At 42.1% G+C, this 16025-nt stretch overlaps 1 protein-coding gene across 6 annotated transcripts in view; it reads left to right on the top strand.

Moving 5' to 3' along the window:
* The window catches only part of P4HA1 (prolyl 4-hydroxylase subunit alpha 1), a 31339-nt gene that overhangs the window by 5948 nt on the left and 9366 nt on the right, over positions 1-16025 (top strand). For 3 of the 6 annotated variants that reach the window (XM_060241214.1, XM_060241215.1, XM_060241216.1), the window contains exons 5-8: positions 576-815; positions 3757-3959; positions 4101-4277; positions 5380-5450. In XM_060241214.1, the coding sequence (XP_060097197.1) occupies positions 576-815; positions 3757-3959; positions 4101-4277; positions 5380-5450 (691 nt within the window). Of the gene's footprint in view, positions 1-575; positions 816-3756; positions 3960-4100; positions 4278-5379; positions 5451-7523; positions 7595-16025 lie in introns of all 6 variants that reach the window. The other 3 variants (XM_060241217.1, XM_060241213.1, XM_060241218.1) reach the window with 2 other exon arrangements.

Genomic DNA, 16025 nt, shown 5'->3' with positions numbered 1-16025 from the left:
ATTTGTTCCCTTTGATTTCTTTCTTTGGGTACTGTGTGCTTCTGAGTTAGGGAATCCCATCACCCAGCTTATTTTTAAGAAGTTGTGCATTTTTTAAAATGGCAATTACCCGCCACCCATTATTGCATAAGAATTTATAGTACAGGTGAAAATGCTGCAGGGTACACTTCTTGAAATGATACCTAAATCTGTTATGCTGTAACCCATCCACCTCCAGATATCTTTATAAGCAACACTGCAAAATGGCACTTCAGATTCTCATAAGTTTGGAATGTTGCTCTCTCAAGGGTCCTGTTTGAATTGTTTCTGCTGTTGCTGTTTTTACATAATAAAAAATCATGTAGCTTAACTATGTGCAATTTTGAAACAGACCTACTTAGAATCGTACATGGGTCTGCTCAGTGAGCTTATTCTCAGGACTTGATTGTAATGTTTGTCAATAATAACTGCATAGAGACAATAAACAGAAACTGAGGTCATATAGCTTCAGAAGAAAAGTTTGGTGCAAACATACAATATCCAAATAACAAGCTTTATGGAAAGATTAATGGTTCTTATTTGCCTCTTGTTTCCAGGAGTGAAACATAAGACCTTTTTAACAGCTGAAGATTGCTTTGAATTGGGCAAGATTTCATACACTGAATCAGACTACTACCACACAGAACTTTGGATGCAGCAAGCTCTGAAACAACTGGATGATGGAGAGGTTTCTTCTATTGACAAAGTCTCTGTGCTCGACTACTTAAGTTATGCTGTGTATCAGCAGGGGGACCTGGACAAAGCCATGACACTGACTAAGCGGCTGCTTGAACTGGGTAGGTGAAAGAACAGACACGTCCCCAGTTTGTCATAATACTGTTTTTGCCAAAACCTTTTCCTCGTTTCAGTAGATCTTTGCCTGATCTTGTTGCTTTTATTCAAATAAAACTGCAAATAATAATAGCTTCAATTCTTTTGTTTGTGGTAGGCACTTTGAATTACAGGATGGGGGAAGGGTGGTTTTTGTCAATTCCCTCCTCTTACTATAGCCCCCCCTTTTAACCTCCATAATATTCCATAGCTAGGGGGCCCTTTAAATTGTGCAGGAGGCTGGTGAATGCTCCTGTTACCCTTCCCTCATGATTTAGAGCCCACCAATCAGCTGATTTGTGGGCCTTTTCAGTAGCATGGGAGGGGCAGTGGCTGCTTCTGGATGCCCCCCCTGCACGATTAAAATCACACAGGAGGGGGAGGGAGAGGGGCAGCCCTGGGATGAGGATGTGTCCCCCCCAACTGTTTGGGGCCAGGCCACATGGGCCCCTGGTAAGCTACAGGCCTATTCTAGGGGGTCCACTAGCTCACAGGGGCACAATTTTGTGAGCACACAAGACTGCAGCAGAAAACAGAGGTGGTGGGAAACTTTTATACAGGTCAATACTGTTTGCCGTTGTTATGATCCTTCCTTTTGTACGTTAAATTGTTTTGCAGACAAGTCTTCTTCCTTAACTGTAGTACTTGTGTATACAGTTACAGTGGCGTCCTGGATGAGGCAAGCGGGATGGAAATAAACCAGCTGGGCCACAATTATTTGTATAAACCCTCTGTTACCAGGGAGACTGGTCATGTGACCGGCCATTGGAGTAAGGCCTCATCAGCTGTGGAGAGGGCTCTTGTGCTGCATCAGGGCAAGGTACAGCCCGGATGTCTAGCAGCTGGAGTCCCAGGACTGAACTTCAGTGCTTGAAGGCAAGGCCTCATCTCACCTCAAGGCTCAGCACAAATCTAAACTAGATTGATTTAGTGTTGGGTGGAGACGCAAGCAGATAAATAAATCCTGCCCCCCAGCCCCAATTCAGAACGAGTCTGTTCAGTTGGATTAATTCCAACAAGTGCTTTTGGTCATCTAAAAAGTAATCCAGTTTTTAATCAGATCCATTCCAGTTTGAAAGGTTTCTGGGCCCCGATATGCTCCTATTAACATTATTGGGAACATGATAGTGCCACATGTCTTGCTATATTTGCTGTTGTTTCACCTACCCCACAGCTTACCAAGGCAATATCTGGTGCGGTAGAATGCTCCTTGAAACTCCTATGTTGTAGGCTGAGGCAGCAACATCCAGAGTCCTACTGTATGGTTTCTTGGAAGCCCTGAGAGCCGGTTTGGTGTAGTGGTTAAGTGTGCGGACTCTTATCTGGGAGAACTTGGTTGGATTCCCCACTCCTCCAGTTGCAGCTGCTGGCATGGCCTTGGGTCAGCCATAGCTCTCGTAGGAATTGTCCTTGAAAGGGCAGCTGCTGTAACTACACTCAACTGCTCAACTATACCTACCTCACAGGGTGTCTGCTGTGGGGGGGGAGGGTAAAGGAGATTGTGACTGTTCTGAGATTCAGAGTATAGGACAGGATACAAATCCAGTATCATCATTGTTGTCATTGTTCTTGTTCTTCTTGTTCCTGCCATCCCACTATACTGCCTTGGTGAGATTTAGGGGTGGGGCTGGTGGAGAGGCTCCCAAGAAACTTTGCAGGCTAAAATGTTCTCAGGTTGAGCCTGACCTCTCAACATTGGAGGGACCTGTGATCAGAAACTGATGGGAGACTTCAGGACCACCAACTCTTCCTTCCTTATTCTGTCCTGATGGTACTTTTGGTGTCATCATCTTCTGTTCTTTTCTTTTCTTTTTTTTTGCAGTGCTATTAAAAAATTTAAGTATTGACTTTTAAAAAAAAGCAGATTACCTGTCAAGTAACACATTTTGTTATAATCTGTTATGTTCATTCTTGTGTTACCATTTATTCCTGTCTTCCTAGGACTTAGTTCTACGCTGTTAACTACCATCTTTGCCTGTAATCATCCCCAGCTGAAGCCAAAGGTCATTTTCCGCCAGTGAAAACAGTGTGTCATTTTCCCTCCCACTCATCAAGTAATTCAAAGTGCTTCCCTTCCCAATCTACCACTTTTCCTCATGCTGCTTCTGTTTCCCCAAAGCAGCATGCTGGGGATTTAATAGAGTCTTGGTAGTTCCAGGGTGGCAGGAAGGTTCCATTCTGCTGGGAGAAGTCCCTTCTTTCGGATTCAGCCCTTTGTAATGTCTGTGCTGGCATAGCAGGTTGGTTTGAGATGTCACATTGGTGCATTGTTTCATAAAACTGTTTGTGACAAGTATGTCAGGAACTAGGTGTAATTTGTACATCTGCTCTATTGGCTGTCTTTTGTGAATTGTTATAACGTAGCAGTGTCTCATTTTAAGTTTTCATTTTAAGTGACACAAGAAATCAACAAGGTGATGCAAGTATGTCAGCTGTCACAGGAAATCACTTTTTTTTTCAGTCTGTTTTTCATGGTTCTAGAGGGAATTTTATCTCTCTCCTTGACATCACAACTTCACTCTTTGACAAAAGTCCTATTGGCTGTATCTGTATTTCTCAGGCATGTCTACTTCTTTGGAGCTCATCAGATGTTTCTTAATTATTTAAAAACTGCCCTGCACTGTCTTTGGCTTGCAGGGATCTAAGAAACTGTTCATTCTTGGAATTCACTGAATTTTTATTCTGAAGATAGATTCATTTACCTACAATACTGCTCTGTGTGTCCTTAATATGCAAGAATTGTGTTTTCTCTGTAACAATGAGAATATGCATGTCATGTAACAAAAAACAGTTGACACAATGCAAATAGATTACGTATTGTTGTATTCTGATTTAAGTGTCTGAATTGAAAGTTAGCATTGTCTAAGCTGCAAATTTATATCCATATTTCCTTTTTTTCTACCATAGACCCAGAGCATCAAAGAGCAAATGGTAATATGAAATATTTTGAATATATTATGGCTAAAGAAAAAGAATCAAACAAGTCTGTTCCCAAGACAAATGACAACGCTGAGGAAGAGAGTAAGACTCAGAAAACAGACTCTTCCAAGAATTATCTACCAGAGAGACAAAAGTATGAAAGGCTGTGTCGTGGGGAAGGTCTCAAAATGGTAATTTCTCTTTAGATTAAATGTATACACAATTGCTTGGAAATACTTTGTAAAGTCGATGATGCCAGCCTGTTGACTCCTATTTCTTGACATGTACATGTGTTTTATTACTAAGATTTAACTCTTTTTTTCAAATTTCAGACTCCTAGAAGACAGAGTAAATTTTTTTGCCGGTATTTTGATGGAAATAGGAACCCCAAATATATACTGGGTCCTGTCAAACAAGAGGATGAGTGGGACTCACCTCGTATCGTTCGCTTCCTTGAAATAATTTCTGATGAAGAAATAGAAACTATCAAAGAACTTGCAAAGCCAAGGGTAAAGAAACTAAGTTGTCCGTACTCTTCAGATACAAAAATTTTACTGCCTAACTTTCATTACATTGTGGCAGACTTTACTTTTGATAATACTGTAATGGAGTTTCCCCTCCATAGGACACTGAATACTAGCATTTTGGCACCCCATGATCTGCCAGCAGTTAAGGCGGGCAGGATGTGTGTATGCTTTGGAATACTGTTCTAAAAAGCCATAAAGTTAGATCCTAAGAAATGCAAGGGAGGTGGGGAACAGTTGTACAGGTGGAACTTGCTTGCCTTCCCCTTCCTTCAGCAGCTTCCTTCAGTAACTTCCCAGAAAACCGATGCTAAAGGTTATGTGACTTCTGTGGACAAAATGGCACACAGCAATGCAATAGGGAGAGGCAGAGATCAGCAACATCACCCTCTCCTCTTTCTTGTGCTAGTGTCCAGAGACACAAGAAGGGGAGACCATTTTGTGATTTCTTCAGATGGAGTTTGAAAAGCCACCTTGCCTGTGAAGGTGGTAGGTAAACGGTCTTCATGGCAAAATGGCCAAGGGGTGGATTTCTCCTCATTCCCATTTATTGCAAAATGCTCCCCTCCAATCCTCTTTGCAAATTAACTAGGGAGTTTGACCCCCTCTTTCACTCTACTACCAAGATTGACAGATGTCCATAAGGAAAATGTCCCAAACACAACTGATAAGACAGTGCTCTGTGACCTTCTCACTTCTCAGTGGAAGAGAGACCTTCTACATTTGAGCCAACTCCAAGAAGTATGTCAGATACCTATAATAAGGTGCCCAACTTGTTCTTTAATGTTAGAAGAAAAGCTGATGACTTTATACAAATTTATTGATTTTTCCCATGACCCCAATAACTGTCAGGAGTAGCCTGCTGCTTTGAGCTTGGTTCAGGTGAGTCACATTATTGTGTACTACAAAAAAGTAATGTTAGCCTCATAGGAAACATAGTATTGTGCATGATGCTGTTTTGTTGCTTCCCATAGTGAAAGGGAATTTAACCGGGGCCCGTGCTCCATTGTAGGCTTCTGAATGGTCGGATTGATGTGATGCAATGTATACATTGTAATGCAATTGTTCTGATTGGTTCGCTTCACAGCTGAGGCGAGCCACCATTTCAAACCCCATAACGGGAGTCTTGGAGACTGCACATTACAGAATTAGCAAAAGGTAAGACTTTATATGCCATACATTCTGTCCCTGAAATGAGTGCCTCCCTGGTGCTCATTTGGGGAGACAATGGCCAGAAAAAAATGCTAGTTAAAAGTTTTCTGGTCCATGTTTTTGCTATTAGTGAATATTGTAACAGACTGTTACTGCTGAGTTTGTCAGATTCTTCTCTTAACCAGAAGTTCTGTTCTTGTTGGCCTGATATGTCTGTTTCAAAATGTCTGGGAGTGAGGGGTTTTTTCCGGGGGGGGGGGGGGGTTGACAGTCTCTTCTCTCCCATCCACCCCTTTCCTGCTGTCTGTTGTGCTATCCTTTTCTGTTTAAGTGTGCCAGAAACTCTACTAGTTTAGAGGTGTTCTTGAAGAACATCCTCCAAGACCAGCAGTTAAGCTTTTTGCTCCCAGTATCTGAAAACTACAGAGAAGCTGTTTTGGTGAGGCTGTGTATATTAAAGGATGGAGAACAGTTTCCACAAAACTTGATTTCTTTAAAAAAAAAGTAATCTTTTAAAAAAAAATCCCATGAGTTTGACATATCATTACCAGCAGGGATCTGCAAGGCTTATGTGGGGGGGAGATCCCCCTTTTCACCCTCAGCTCTTCTGCCTCTGCAGACTGGGCTGGTGGAGCAGTGTGGCTCAGACTTCTGCTCCTCTCCCCATAGGCAACCTGCTGGAGAAGGGGGAATCTTACTTGCTCCGCCTCTCCTGTACTCTGCCTGTCTCTTCACTGTTCCCTCCATTTGTCCTCCTTCCCACAGCTCTGCCTACACTGCTTCCTCTCTCTGCACTGCCCACCTGTGCCCTGTTCCCCATGACTCTGAGGGGTACAGCAGCAGTGGAGGGAGGCAGCAGTAGGTGGCAGCTTGTGCCCTCTATGTCTGCAGCAGACTCACTGGGAGGGGAAAATTTACCTGCCCTCTCTACCGTTCCGCTTGCCTGCTGCTTGCTACTGTGCTCCTTTGCCCTATCATTCCCTCCCCACCACACCGCTCACCCATCCTCTTTGCAGCTCTGTAAGGGACAGTGGTGCTGGCCATGCTCCTACCCTCCCCCTCTTGCCTGCAGCACTCTCTCTGCCTATCTGGCTGAAGCAGTGGCTCCTCACTTCTGCGGAGCTGCCCACATGCAAGTGAAGTGGATTGAGGCCACGGGGATGGCAGAAGAGTGTTGTTTGCACAACCATCAGGTTCCCCAAGTTTGAAGAAAAATCTCTCTCCTCTCTACATTGAACTGAGTCTGAGACCAATTTCACGCTAGGTTTGTTCTGGGTGAAGAGCCCTTTTGCCATCGGCGTTTCTCTCCATTTTTGCACAAGCTGCCACAGAGCTATGAGTTGGCATGCCGCTTTCCCGCAGCAAGCAAGATCCTCTTGCAAGTGGTTTCTGCTTGCCACGGGAGAATGGCGCGCCACCTCGCAGCTCCGCGGCAGCTTGTGCAAAAATGGAGAGAAGCATCGGGCAAAAGGGCTTTCCACCGGGAACAAGCCCTAGTGTGAAATTGGTATGAGACTGAAATGTCTGCAGAGGTGGCCATGCTGAGAATTAGATATATTGATGATGTATCACGTTTGTGTCTTGCGCTTCCCTCCAGGAGCTCCGAGCAGTGCACATTTTCATTTTTACGTTTTGTGACAGATGGTAACTGCCCGAAATGAGCTTCATGATGAGTATTGTGTTCTTTGAAATTTCATGAACAATAAGCTTCAAAAAATTCTCTTGAATATTTTTGCACAAATTCAGATGGATTAAAAAACAGACAAACCTGAAGAACCAAAGGTCAAAAGAACATTTAACTTCTGGGTACCGAGAAACTTTCTGTGAAATTCAGCATGCGAGGGCTTTGCATAAACTTTCCAGTTGGGGGGAAAAAGTGAAAGGACAATCGTAACCAAATTTACTGAAACAATTGTGATTAATTGGGAACTGGCAGTAGTAGCAGCAGCTACTGTAATAATCGTCTTAAACCTGCTGATCTGAGCATTGCATACCATCCAGACCAATCGGAACCCTTCTCTGTGGCTTGGCCCAGAAGCTGGCTATCAGAGTAAGCCCTTGTCCTTTCTCTTTTTGTAGCTGAGCCGAGCTACAGTACATGACCCTCAGACTGGGAAACTGACCACAGCCCATTACAGAGTCTCTAAGAGGTAAGGGGACAATGGTATGTCATGAGTGTTACAACAACGTGTCTCTTTGTGGCTGCTTGTGTCAAGCATCGTGTGGGTTTCTGTTTTGTTTTTTGCCAGATTGCTGAGAGCAGGGAAAAGAGTAGCCTCAGATAAAAGGTTTAACGCTTGTACAGTGAAGGGGTGAGGGTGTCCACATATTTGAATTGCATTAGTCAGCTTCCGTAAGCAAACTTAAATCTCTTAAGTGTTTTTAAAGCATGTACTTCATTCTAACCTGCTGAAATCATTGGTGTTTGGTGGTGCATGCTCCTTGTTCATCTGAATGATTTTAGAACTAATAAATAGCTGGATCCAAGTGGAAAGGTACATACCATCTGCTTGCTTTTGCTATTTTGTTGGGATGTCTGTGTTGATTTTAAACACTCCTTGGAAAAAAGTCAGAAGAACAGTTGTACTAATATAGTACCACAAGCATAGCCACCCTCAAGAGGGGTTTAGATAAAAATATGGAGCAGAGGTCCATCAGTGGCTATTAGCCACAGTGTGTGTGTATATATATATAAAAATTTTTTGCCACTGTGTGACACAGAGTGTTGGACTGGATGGGCCATTGGCCTGATCTAACATGGCTTCTCTTATGTTTATAATGTCCTGGTTCAAAATCTATTTTCAAATGGTTGGTGAAATGACTGCTGTCCTGTGCAAAATCATTTGAGTCTGACTACTGAAAATCAATGGTCTTAGACTGGAATAACTGTAAAATTGCACTGAAAATACCCTTTATTGTCCTTTCCCTGTAACTTAACAGCCTACAAGCCATATGTCCAGGGCTTTTTTTGTAGAAAAAGCCCAGCAGGAACTTATTTGCATATTAGGCCACACCCCCAGATGCCAAGCCAGCCAGAACTGCATTCCTGTGCATTCCTGCTAAAAAAAAAAAAAGCCCTGCATATATCAGAGTATTTTATAAGTAACTGCATAGATAAATATGACTGAATCACATCCACACTTTTTAAAAACTTTGCCTGACAGTAGAATCTTTAGTTTCTGTTGTTCTGAAATGTTCTGTAGATGGGATGGTCAGTTCTGTAGATGGTTGGTCCAGGGAGTAATATATTGATTACAAAGTGAGGTATAATGGCAGCAACTAAAAAGAATATGGGCATCTGAGTCAGCCTGATCTTTACAATAAATACAGAAGCTTTTCTCAGGGGGGATTCTACTAAAACAGCCCTTCGTCTCAGTGGAAGGTAATACATTACATCCAAGTAACAGGAAAGAGTGGCAATATTTTGGAACTGTTAGATTAAAAATATTTAGATGACTCAAAATATACTAGTGCCATAATCTCTGTATTGTCTGGAACAAACATTAAAAGCTGCTGTTTTATGGCAGATATCCAAATCATGTTTACTGGTCCAAGAGTTTATTGTAGTGAGGTGTTGCCATTACTGTTAAAGTATTTTAAATCATTTTTTTTAAAAAAAGGAACCAAATTTAATCACTGGAGATTCTGCTCAACAAGATGTGACATAAGCAGTCCCCCAAATGTTTTTTAATCCCCCGAACTAATACAAATTTTAGAAATCCCAGCTTCTGGATCAAGCATCTGTGATATCAGAATCTTCTACAGTACCTAAACTCCTCTTAAAAGTTATTGGTTTGTATCCTGAAGCACCTGGCTAAGGCATGTTTGAAGCCTTCCTCCCGCCCATGGAGTCTTCCTCCAACAGAAGAGGCCTTTGTGTTAGAAGAGGGTGCCTGAACCAGAGTAGGATTCCATATTTGACCGAGCAGAGTGGTTGGGATACAAGCCAACATGTTTTTGACACAGAAATGTTATGGAACAGAACACCTGTGTTGGAGTCTAAGCACAGAAAATGGTCTTGGCATATTTAATGAATCTGCACTTCGTTTCATTTGTCTGTTGCAAAACCTGGAGAACAGTTATATGGCTTAAATATGCATTTTTTCAGCAAGGTCACATATTTAGTAGACCAGTAGTTTCTGTGTGCTAACTACCTCTTTACTATGGCCAAACAAAGTTTTTAAAGTCCAGCCTTTAATAGCAAAACTTCTTTTTTAAAGCTATCACTGTTTTGTAGAGGCAAAGAGACAGGCAACCTAGAACCTTCAGGGATTTTTTGCATTAAAGCCAGTTTGGTGTAGTGGTTAAGTGTGTGGACTCTTATCTGGGAGAACCGGGTTTGATTCCCCACTCCTCCACTTGCACCTGCTGGAATGGCCTTGGGTCAGCCAGAGCTCTGGCAGAGGTTGTCCTTGAAAGGGCAGCTGCTGTGAGAGCCCTCTCCAGCCCCACCCACCTCACAGGGTGTCTGTTGTGGGGGAGGAAGGTAAAGAAGATTGTGAGCCGCTCTGAGACTCTTCGGAGTGGAGGGCGGGATATAAATCCAATATCATCTTCTTCTTCTTCTTAAAAAGTACACTTCGGCTTCCTGGGATTTTGGGAGCGTGCTGGAGAACAGTAAGAAGGTATTTTTCCAAGTATAAAATAGTCCCAGAGATGGATTCTCAGGGGGGGGGGATTTAAAGGGTTAAGTATTTTGTGAATATTTGACTGCACTTGCTGTATATCGTTTTTAAAGGTTTAATTTAAAAAAGAATATGGGGGGGAAAGTACTCTTCAAGAATAACCTGTCTAGAGTACGTTGTTTTAAAACGGCTGATTAACAACGTGATAGAAGTTTTGAAAACTGCAGAGTTTTTTTTCCAACAGCAAGTAATTGCTACCAGCTTGCTAAACAGAAACGCACCTTTAATCCTCTCTCCCTCCTTCCTGTACTGTCAGCTGCTTGACTGTAGAATCTGACTGACTATTAGAGATACATCCCCTACTGTTAGGATGGTCACATGCACTAGTTGCCAGATGAGAAAGCAAAATCACTTAGGATGTATATTTTGACTGTTCAGTTCAAATTTGTTCTCTTTTATGTAGCTCTGTGAAAAGCTACAGAAGTTAAGCATACCCATAGCAATCAATATGAGGCTAGGATTTCTAAAATCAATTATTGCTTTGGTAAAGAAATTCTGCCTCCCTCAAAGATGTTCGAATGATCTCTTGATTCTAGCTAAGCCACTTTTCTGGGAACCGAAATAGTCCCTCATGTATTTATAAGTGAGGCCTGCTTCCTTCTCTCATACATTCCTAGCACTTTTTCCTAGCTAGCACACTTCCACATTATAGCATGCCTGTGCTTATGAGGAGACTACTGTTCATGCCAAAATACGTGGCAGGAGGTACAAAGTGGCATTGAGCCAGCACTGGTAGCAACGCATTGAGCAATGCCAGAATAATTTGGTCAGTCTGACACAAGTTTCAGGGAAAGCTGCTGCTAATGATGTATGTTTTTAAGACAGAGGAATTGGTCTCGGTACATAAAGTGTCTCTTCTCCCAGCAAACTCCTCCTTTCTAAAGGACCTTTGCTTAGACGACAAGATTTGTCTGTTTCCTTTAGATAGATGCTTGCCTTTTGCAGTGCTTATAAAGATACGGGAAGACTTCTAAATTAACATATAGTTTAAAAAGCTTTTGTAGGAGTATGCCAAACCTTAGAGAGCTACTGCAGTGGCATGAAGAGAAAAGTACCTTAGCTTGCAAGTTATAAGAACACTTTCCCAGGAATAAACACCATCGAATAAAAGGCCTTACTTATGAGTAGACTTGCTTAGAATTTCTCCCTTGCTTATATATGTCCCCCCCTCCCCCGAAAATAAGAATATTAGAAATATATGTATGCCTTCGAAAAATTGGAGTTTCAGTATTTTTTTGAGATGTTTTGATGCTGCCAGTGGGAGTAATAAAACTTTGTAGCGTTCACTGAGCATGCTGGTGAGGATTATGTTACTTCCCACATCTTTGAGATGAAATGAAAAGTGTTGACAAGTGGCCTGCCTGGGAAAGGAAGCGCAGTGTTCTCCTCTGTTACTCTTTCTGATCAGTTCAAGGTGTATATATGGACTTGAAATAAAAGAAAGCATCTAATGAGTCTGAATCAAAAACTTTTCCAAATGAGGCTTGTACCCTGCCACTTGGCTCAGCTGTCTGAAGCTCTGGAGAGGGGAAAGTTCAAACATACTGTGCCTGTTTAAAAACATTTCTTTATTTTCTTTCTGGCTAAGGAAATTCTCAAGGTAGTTTAAAATAAAATATTAAAAAAGATTTACTGTACAGCATAATGGTTCTCAGTAAACTCAATTGCTATGCAGATAAAGGAGCTAGTAACCTGGGAATACAATTGATATCTAAAATTATGAAAAAGATTTTGGCCAATTTTGCACTCACCTTACACCGCTCTCACATCCATTTTCTCAACGTGGCATCCTCCCGATTTCTCACTATTTGTGTCAGGGCTGCAGCAAACATTGCGGTTTTCGCGCAGCAAATGGAAACTGGTTTTTAGTGGTTTCTGTTTGCTGCGTGAAAACCACGATGTTTGCTGCAGCCCTGACGCAGATAGTGGGAAATTGGGAGGACGCCGCGCTGAGAAGACGGACATGAGAGTGGCATAAGGGTGAGTGTGAAATCAGTCATAAACTGTGGCGGATCATCCCCTGAGAGAGAAATCCACAGCTGCAGAGAAATCCCATCACTTTCTTTTTCAAACATGGTGCCTCGCAGAACTGAAGATGGAGGGCATATCCATCCAGTAGGGGACATCCTTACGGGAGAAGCAATGCCTGCAATATGATAGATCAAGTAGTCTGGGGTTTCAGTGGCCATGACCAGCATCTTGAATGGGGGCAGAAGCAGTTTGGTAACTAGTACAAATACACAGCTAGATAGAAACCGAGTCTCAGTTTGGGGAGGAAAAGAGTTCTTTCTCTTGTATGGATTAGTCCAGTTTCCTTAGCAAGATATAGTGTTCTCCTTGCCATGTGATGTAGTGAAAGTTGGATTTTGATGGTGTTAAGGAGTCGAAATATTAGATGGACAAATAGCTTACCGACTGCAGTATGAGGAACGTAACACATCCATTCATGCTTAAACAAAATAGGACTTGTTAGTCATGGTGTCATGGATTAGCTTGTCCTAATCCATGCACTGTGCATTACATATTAGGCATGGCGTAGGTACAGCTTCGTAAGCATATTTAGCTCACTGTGATCTTCATTTCAGTACTCATGAGATAGTCGGATGCTATGGAGCAATACTTCAAATAATAACTAGAGATGCTTTTTTTGTCTGTTTATATGAGAAGGCTTTGTTTAAAAAATCTGCTTATCTTTCTTCTACTAACAATGGCTCTGTTTGACGTATCCTAATTTTGGTTACATATTCTGTTCTGCTTTCTTCATACCCTTTGAGATTCTGTAATCAGTGGCAGTTGCTTGTCCTTTTGGTTCTGACTGAGATTCATTGCAGTAGGTTGGAAAGGGTGTGTGTGTGTATATACATGCACATGTGAAATTCTAGCAAGAGCTCCTTTGCATATTAGGCCGCACACCCCTGATGTAGCCAATCATCCAAGAGCTTACAAAAAAGAGCCTTGTAAGCTCTTGGAGGATTGGCTGCATCAGGGGGTGTGGCCTAATATGCAAAGGAGCTCCTGCTAGAATTGCACCCTTGCACACACACAAGGAAAGCAGGGAAAATGTGATTTTACTCTTTGAAATTTGTCAATCTGATGTATTTTCTACAAGTGCTCTGTAGCCCTTGATAGTTGGTTAAGTTTCCAAACTTCTAGTTTTGGTGGTTCATGTGCTTTAAAGGCACACAGATAGTGAGACATGATCATTGGTGTTACAATAATTGCCAACCATCAGGTGAATGAACATTTTTAATAGCAAAGAGATAGAGTTTCCTGGATTCCTCTGCCCTTTAACAACTACATGACATGCATAAATCTGACTGGTACTACTTTTTTGTGCTGAGAAAAGCTGCTTTTGGTTAATTCTTATATGTCAAGAAAATGATAAGCCAGGACAGAGAATTTTAGCACAAAAAAAAAGAGGAACTGTGAAATGGAAAGCATGTACATAAAGAATATATGCAGAGAATAGCTACTAGAATAGAAAATACATGTTGGAATGAAAAGTGGTTGAGGTGTATAATAGCTTTATCAGAAATAATTGGGCAGAAAGACAGCCAAACTCCTTATGTAGGTTTTCCAGTTTCAGTTGTTTTATGTCTGTTTTTCCTCCCCCTTTGTAAACATATGCTGTTTCTAGAAGCTTCTTTTTAAACCAAAGTAAAATGCCTATCTCAGTAGCCTTGGAAGGAGTTTGTAAGCCTGTAAGAATAGCTACAATTAAAATAAATACAAGTAATCCTTAATTAAGTGGTTTTGAGGATTGCCAGAGCTATGTTGGGTAGCTGTACTCAAGGGGCAAAAAGAACAGGCAAAACTTTTGTTTTGTTTGGAACAATTAATACATCCTCATTTCAACTCCCACCAGCTTATTTTCATCTTTATTGAAATATATGCAGAACACTAGTCTGAGTTAATTTATCTTGTCTGTCAGAGTGTTTCATCCAGTTGTTCCTGCCAGCTTTTAGAACAGAGGAAGGAATGCTGAATGCTTGCCCAGTGTAGAGAAGATTCTTTATTTTTACTAACTTCAGGGTCAACAGCTAAATCCCATGTATTTAGGGTTCAGGCAAACACCATGATACGAGAGAAAAAGTGTCTTGTACGCAAGGAATACTAGTGTGATTAGAGATATTGTGATAACATTGAAGGTCTTATGCAGAGTATTAAGGAAATGAGTGATGGGAATTGCTTGGGAAATAATCTGCCTAAAGCATCAGTCAGCTGCAGCAGACTTCATTTTATTGGGCTCGCTTGTGCCTGCAATCACATGGCGAAAACAAAAGTTTTGGGGAGGGGCTGAGGCTCAGTGGTAGAAGGTCCACATTCAGTCCTCAGTTGTTTGATTTACTGTAAGCAAGGCCTTTTTTGGTAGAAAAAAGCCCAGCAGGAACTTATTTGCATATTAGGCCACACCCCCTGGCATCAAGCCAGCCAGAACTGTGTTCCTGCTAAAAAAAAAAAAAAAAAGCCTGACTAAGGCAGCTTCATATGTCGATGCAGTTAATTATAGCAGGTCCAAAAAAAGAAAAAAGGCTGATGTGAACTGTTACATGTTAAAAAATAAATTAGGTGGACAGGAACACCTCTGGGAAAGACATGTCTTCAGTTTAACCCAGACTTGCAAGCAATAGAGGAATTAACAGACTCCATTTATTGCCTTATGACAGTCTTATCATCATTCTCCCATTCTAACATGTTACTGTTTTATCGGTTTCCCACGCAAATGCTAGCCAGACCAAATGTTCTTTCAATCTGTTAATTTCACTATTTTGCCATTGGATTCTAGCTTTTTACCGCTTGCATTCTAAACCGCTGCCCACCAGCTATATGTAGCTCTGCTCACTGTTCCCCATTCCATTGTCTGATGAAGCATGCATGCATACGAAAGCTTACATTCTGAATAAAACTTCGTTGGTCTTAAAGGTGCTACTGGACTCCTGCTTTGTCCTGTTACAGTATTGTATGCGTGATGCCATGTGCCACCTTCTTGATCACATGATACGGTACCATGCAATTGTTATTGTACCCAAGTCAATGAAGATTGCTTTGAACAAATTCAGGAGTGGTGTGCATCATGTATAAACTGGCAAGCTGAAGATCATTAAAAGATCCGAAACCTTTTCCCTGTGAGCACTTTTGGAATTTTGAAAGTGGGTAACAGGTGCCACAACAAAGTTAGTTTCATAGGGTTGGGTGGGACCAATCATAATGGTATAGCATTATCCTATAATGATTATTATCCTATGGCGGAGGCAGCTGTTTCCAAGTGGGTGCTTCTTTTCAAAGGGAGACGATGCCTCTTGGGTTCTCCTGAAGCACCTCCTATCCCAATGAAATAGAGGAATGCCATGGCTGGCTCTTTGCTTTGGGGAAGAAGCAAGTAGGTGCCAAGAAGTAAACCAGCAGGCACCATGGGTGCCTTGTTGAGGTATCAGTGTGAAAAATAGTAGTGGAACAAGGGCTTTTTTTCTGCCGGTGCCCACAGGAGCAGAGCTCTGCCTGGGCTGGCCAGGGCTTTGACTGGCTCAACCCACCATCAGGGCTGGCCCTCCCACTAGGCAAACTAGGCATTTGCCTAGGGCGCTGGACTGGGGAGTGCTCCAAATTGGGCCCTCCTGGCCTGTGTGCAGCTTCTGTACCACTCCCTGAGTGTTCTCAGATGCAGGGGGCAGTGCTATGGAGAGGGCGGCAGGTGGCTGTTCTGCCTGGGGCGCCATGCACCTAGGGCCAGCCCTGTCCACCATGCAGCAGCCATGTGCTCCCAGGCCAGGCAGTATGGCCTAATATGCAAAAGAGCTCCTGCTGGGTTTTTCATAAAAAAAAAAGCACTGGGTGAAACTACCTGTTGATGCTTTTTGGCTGTTTTCCTGTATATTTATGACACATTTTTAAAAGT

This window comes from Heteronotia binoei, chromosome 6 (genome assembly GCF_032191835.1).
Source record: "Heteronotia binoei isolate CCM8104 ecotype False Entrance Well chromosome 6, APGP_CSIRO_Hbin_v1, whole genome shotgun sequence".
Classification (NCBI taxonomy): domain Eukaryota; kingdom Metazoa; phylum Chordata; class Lepidosauria; order Squamata; family Gekkonidae; genus Heteronotia; species Heteronotia binoei.
Note: the sequence above shows the minus strand (reverse complement) of the source record. Positions and strands in the feature narration are given on the sequence as shown.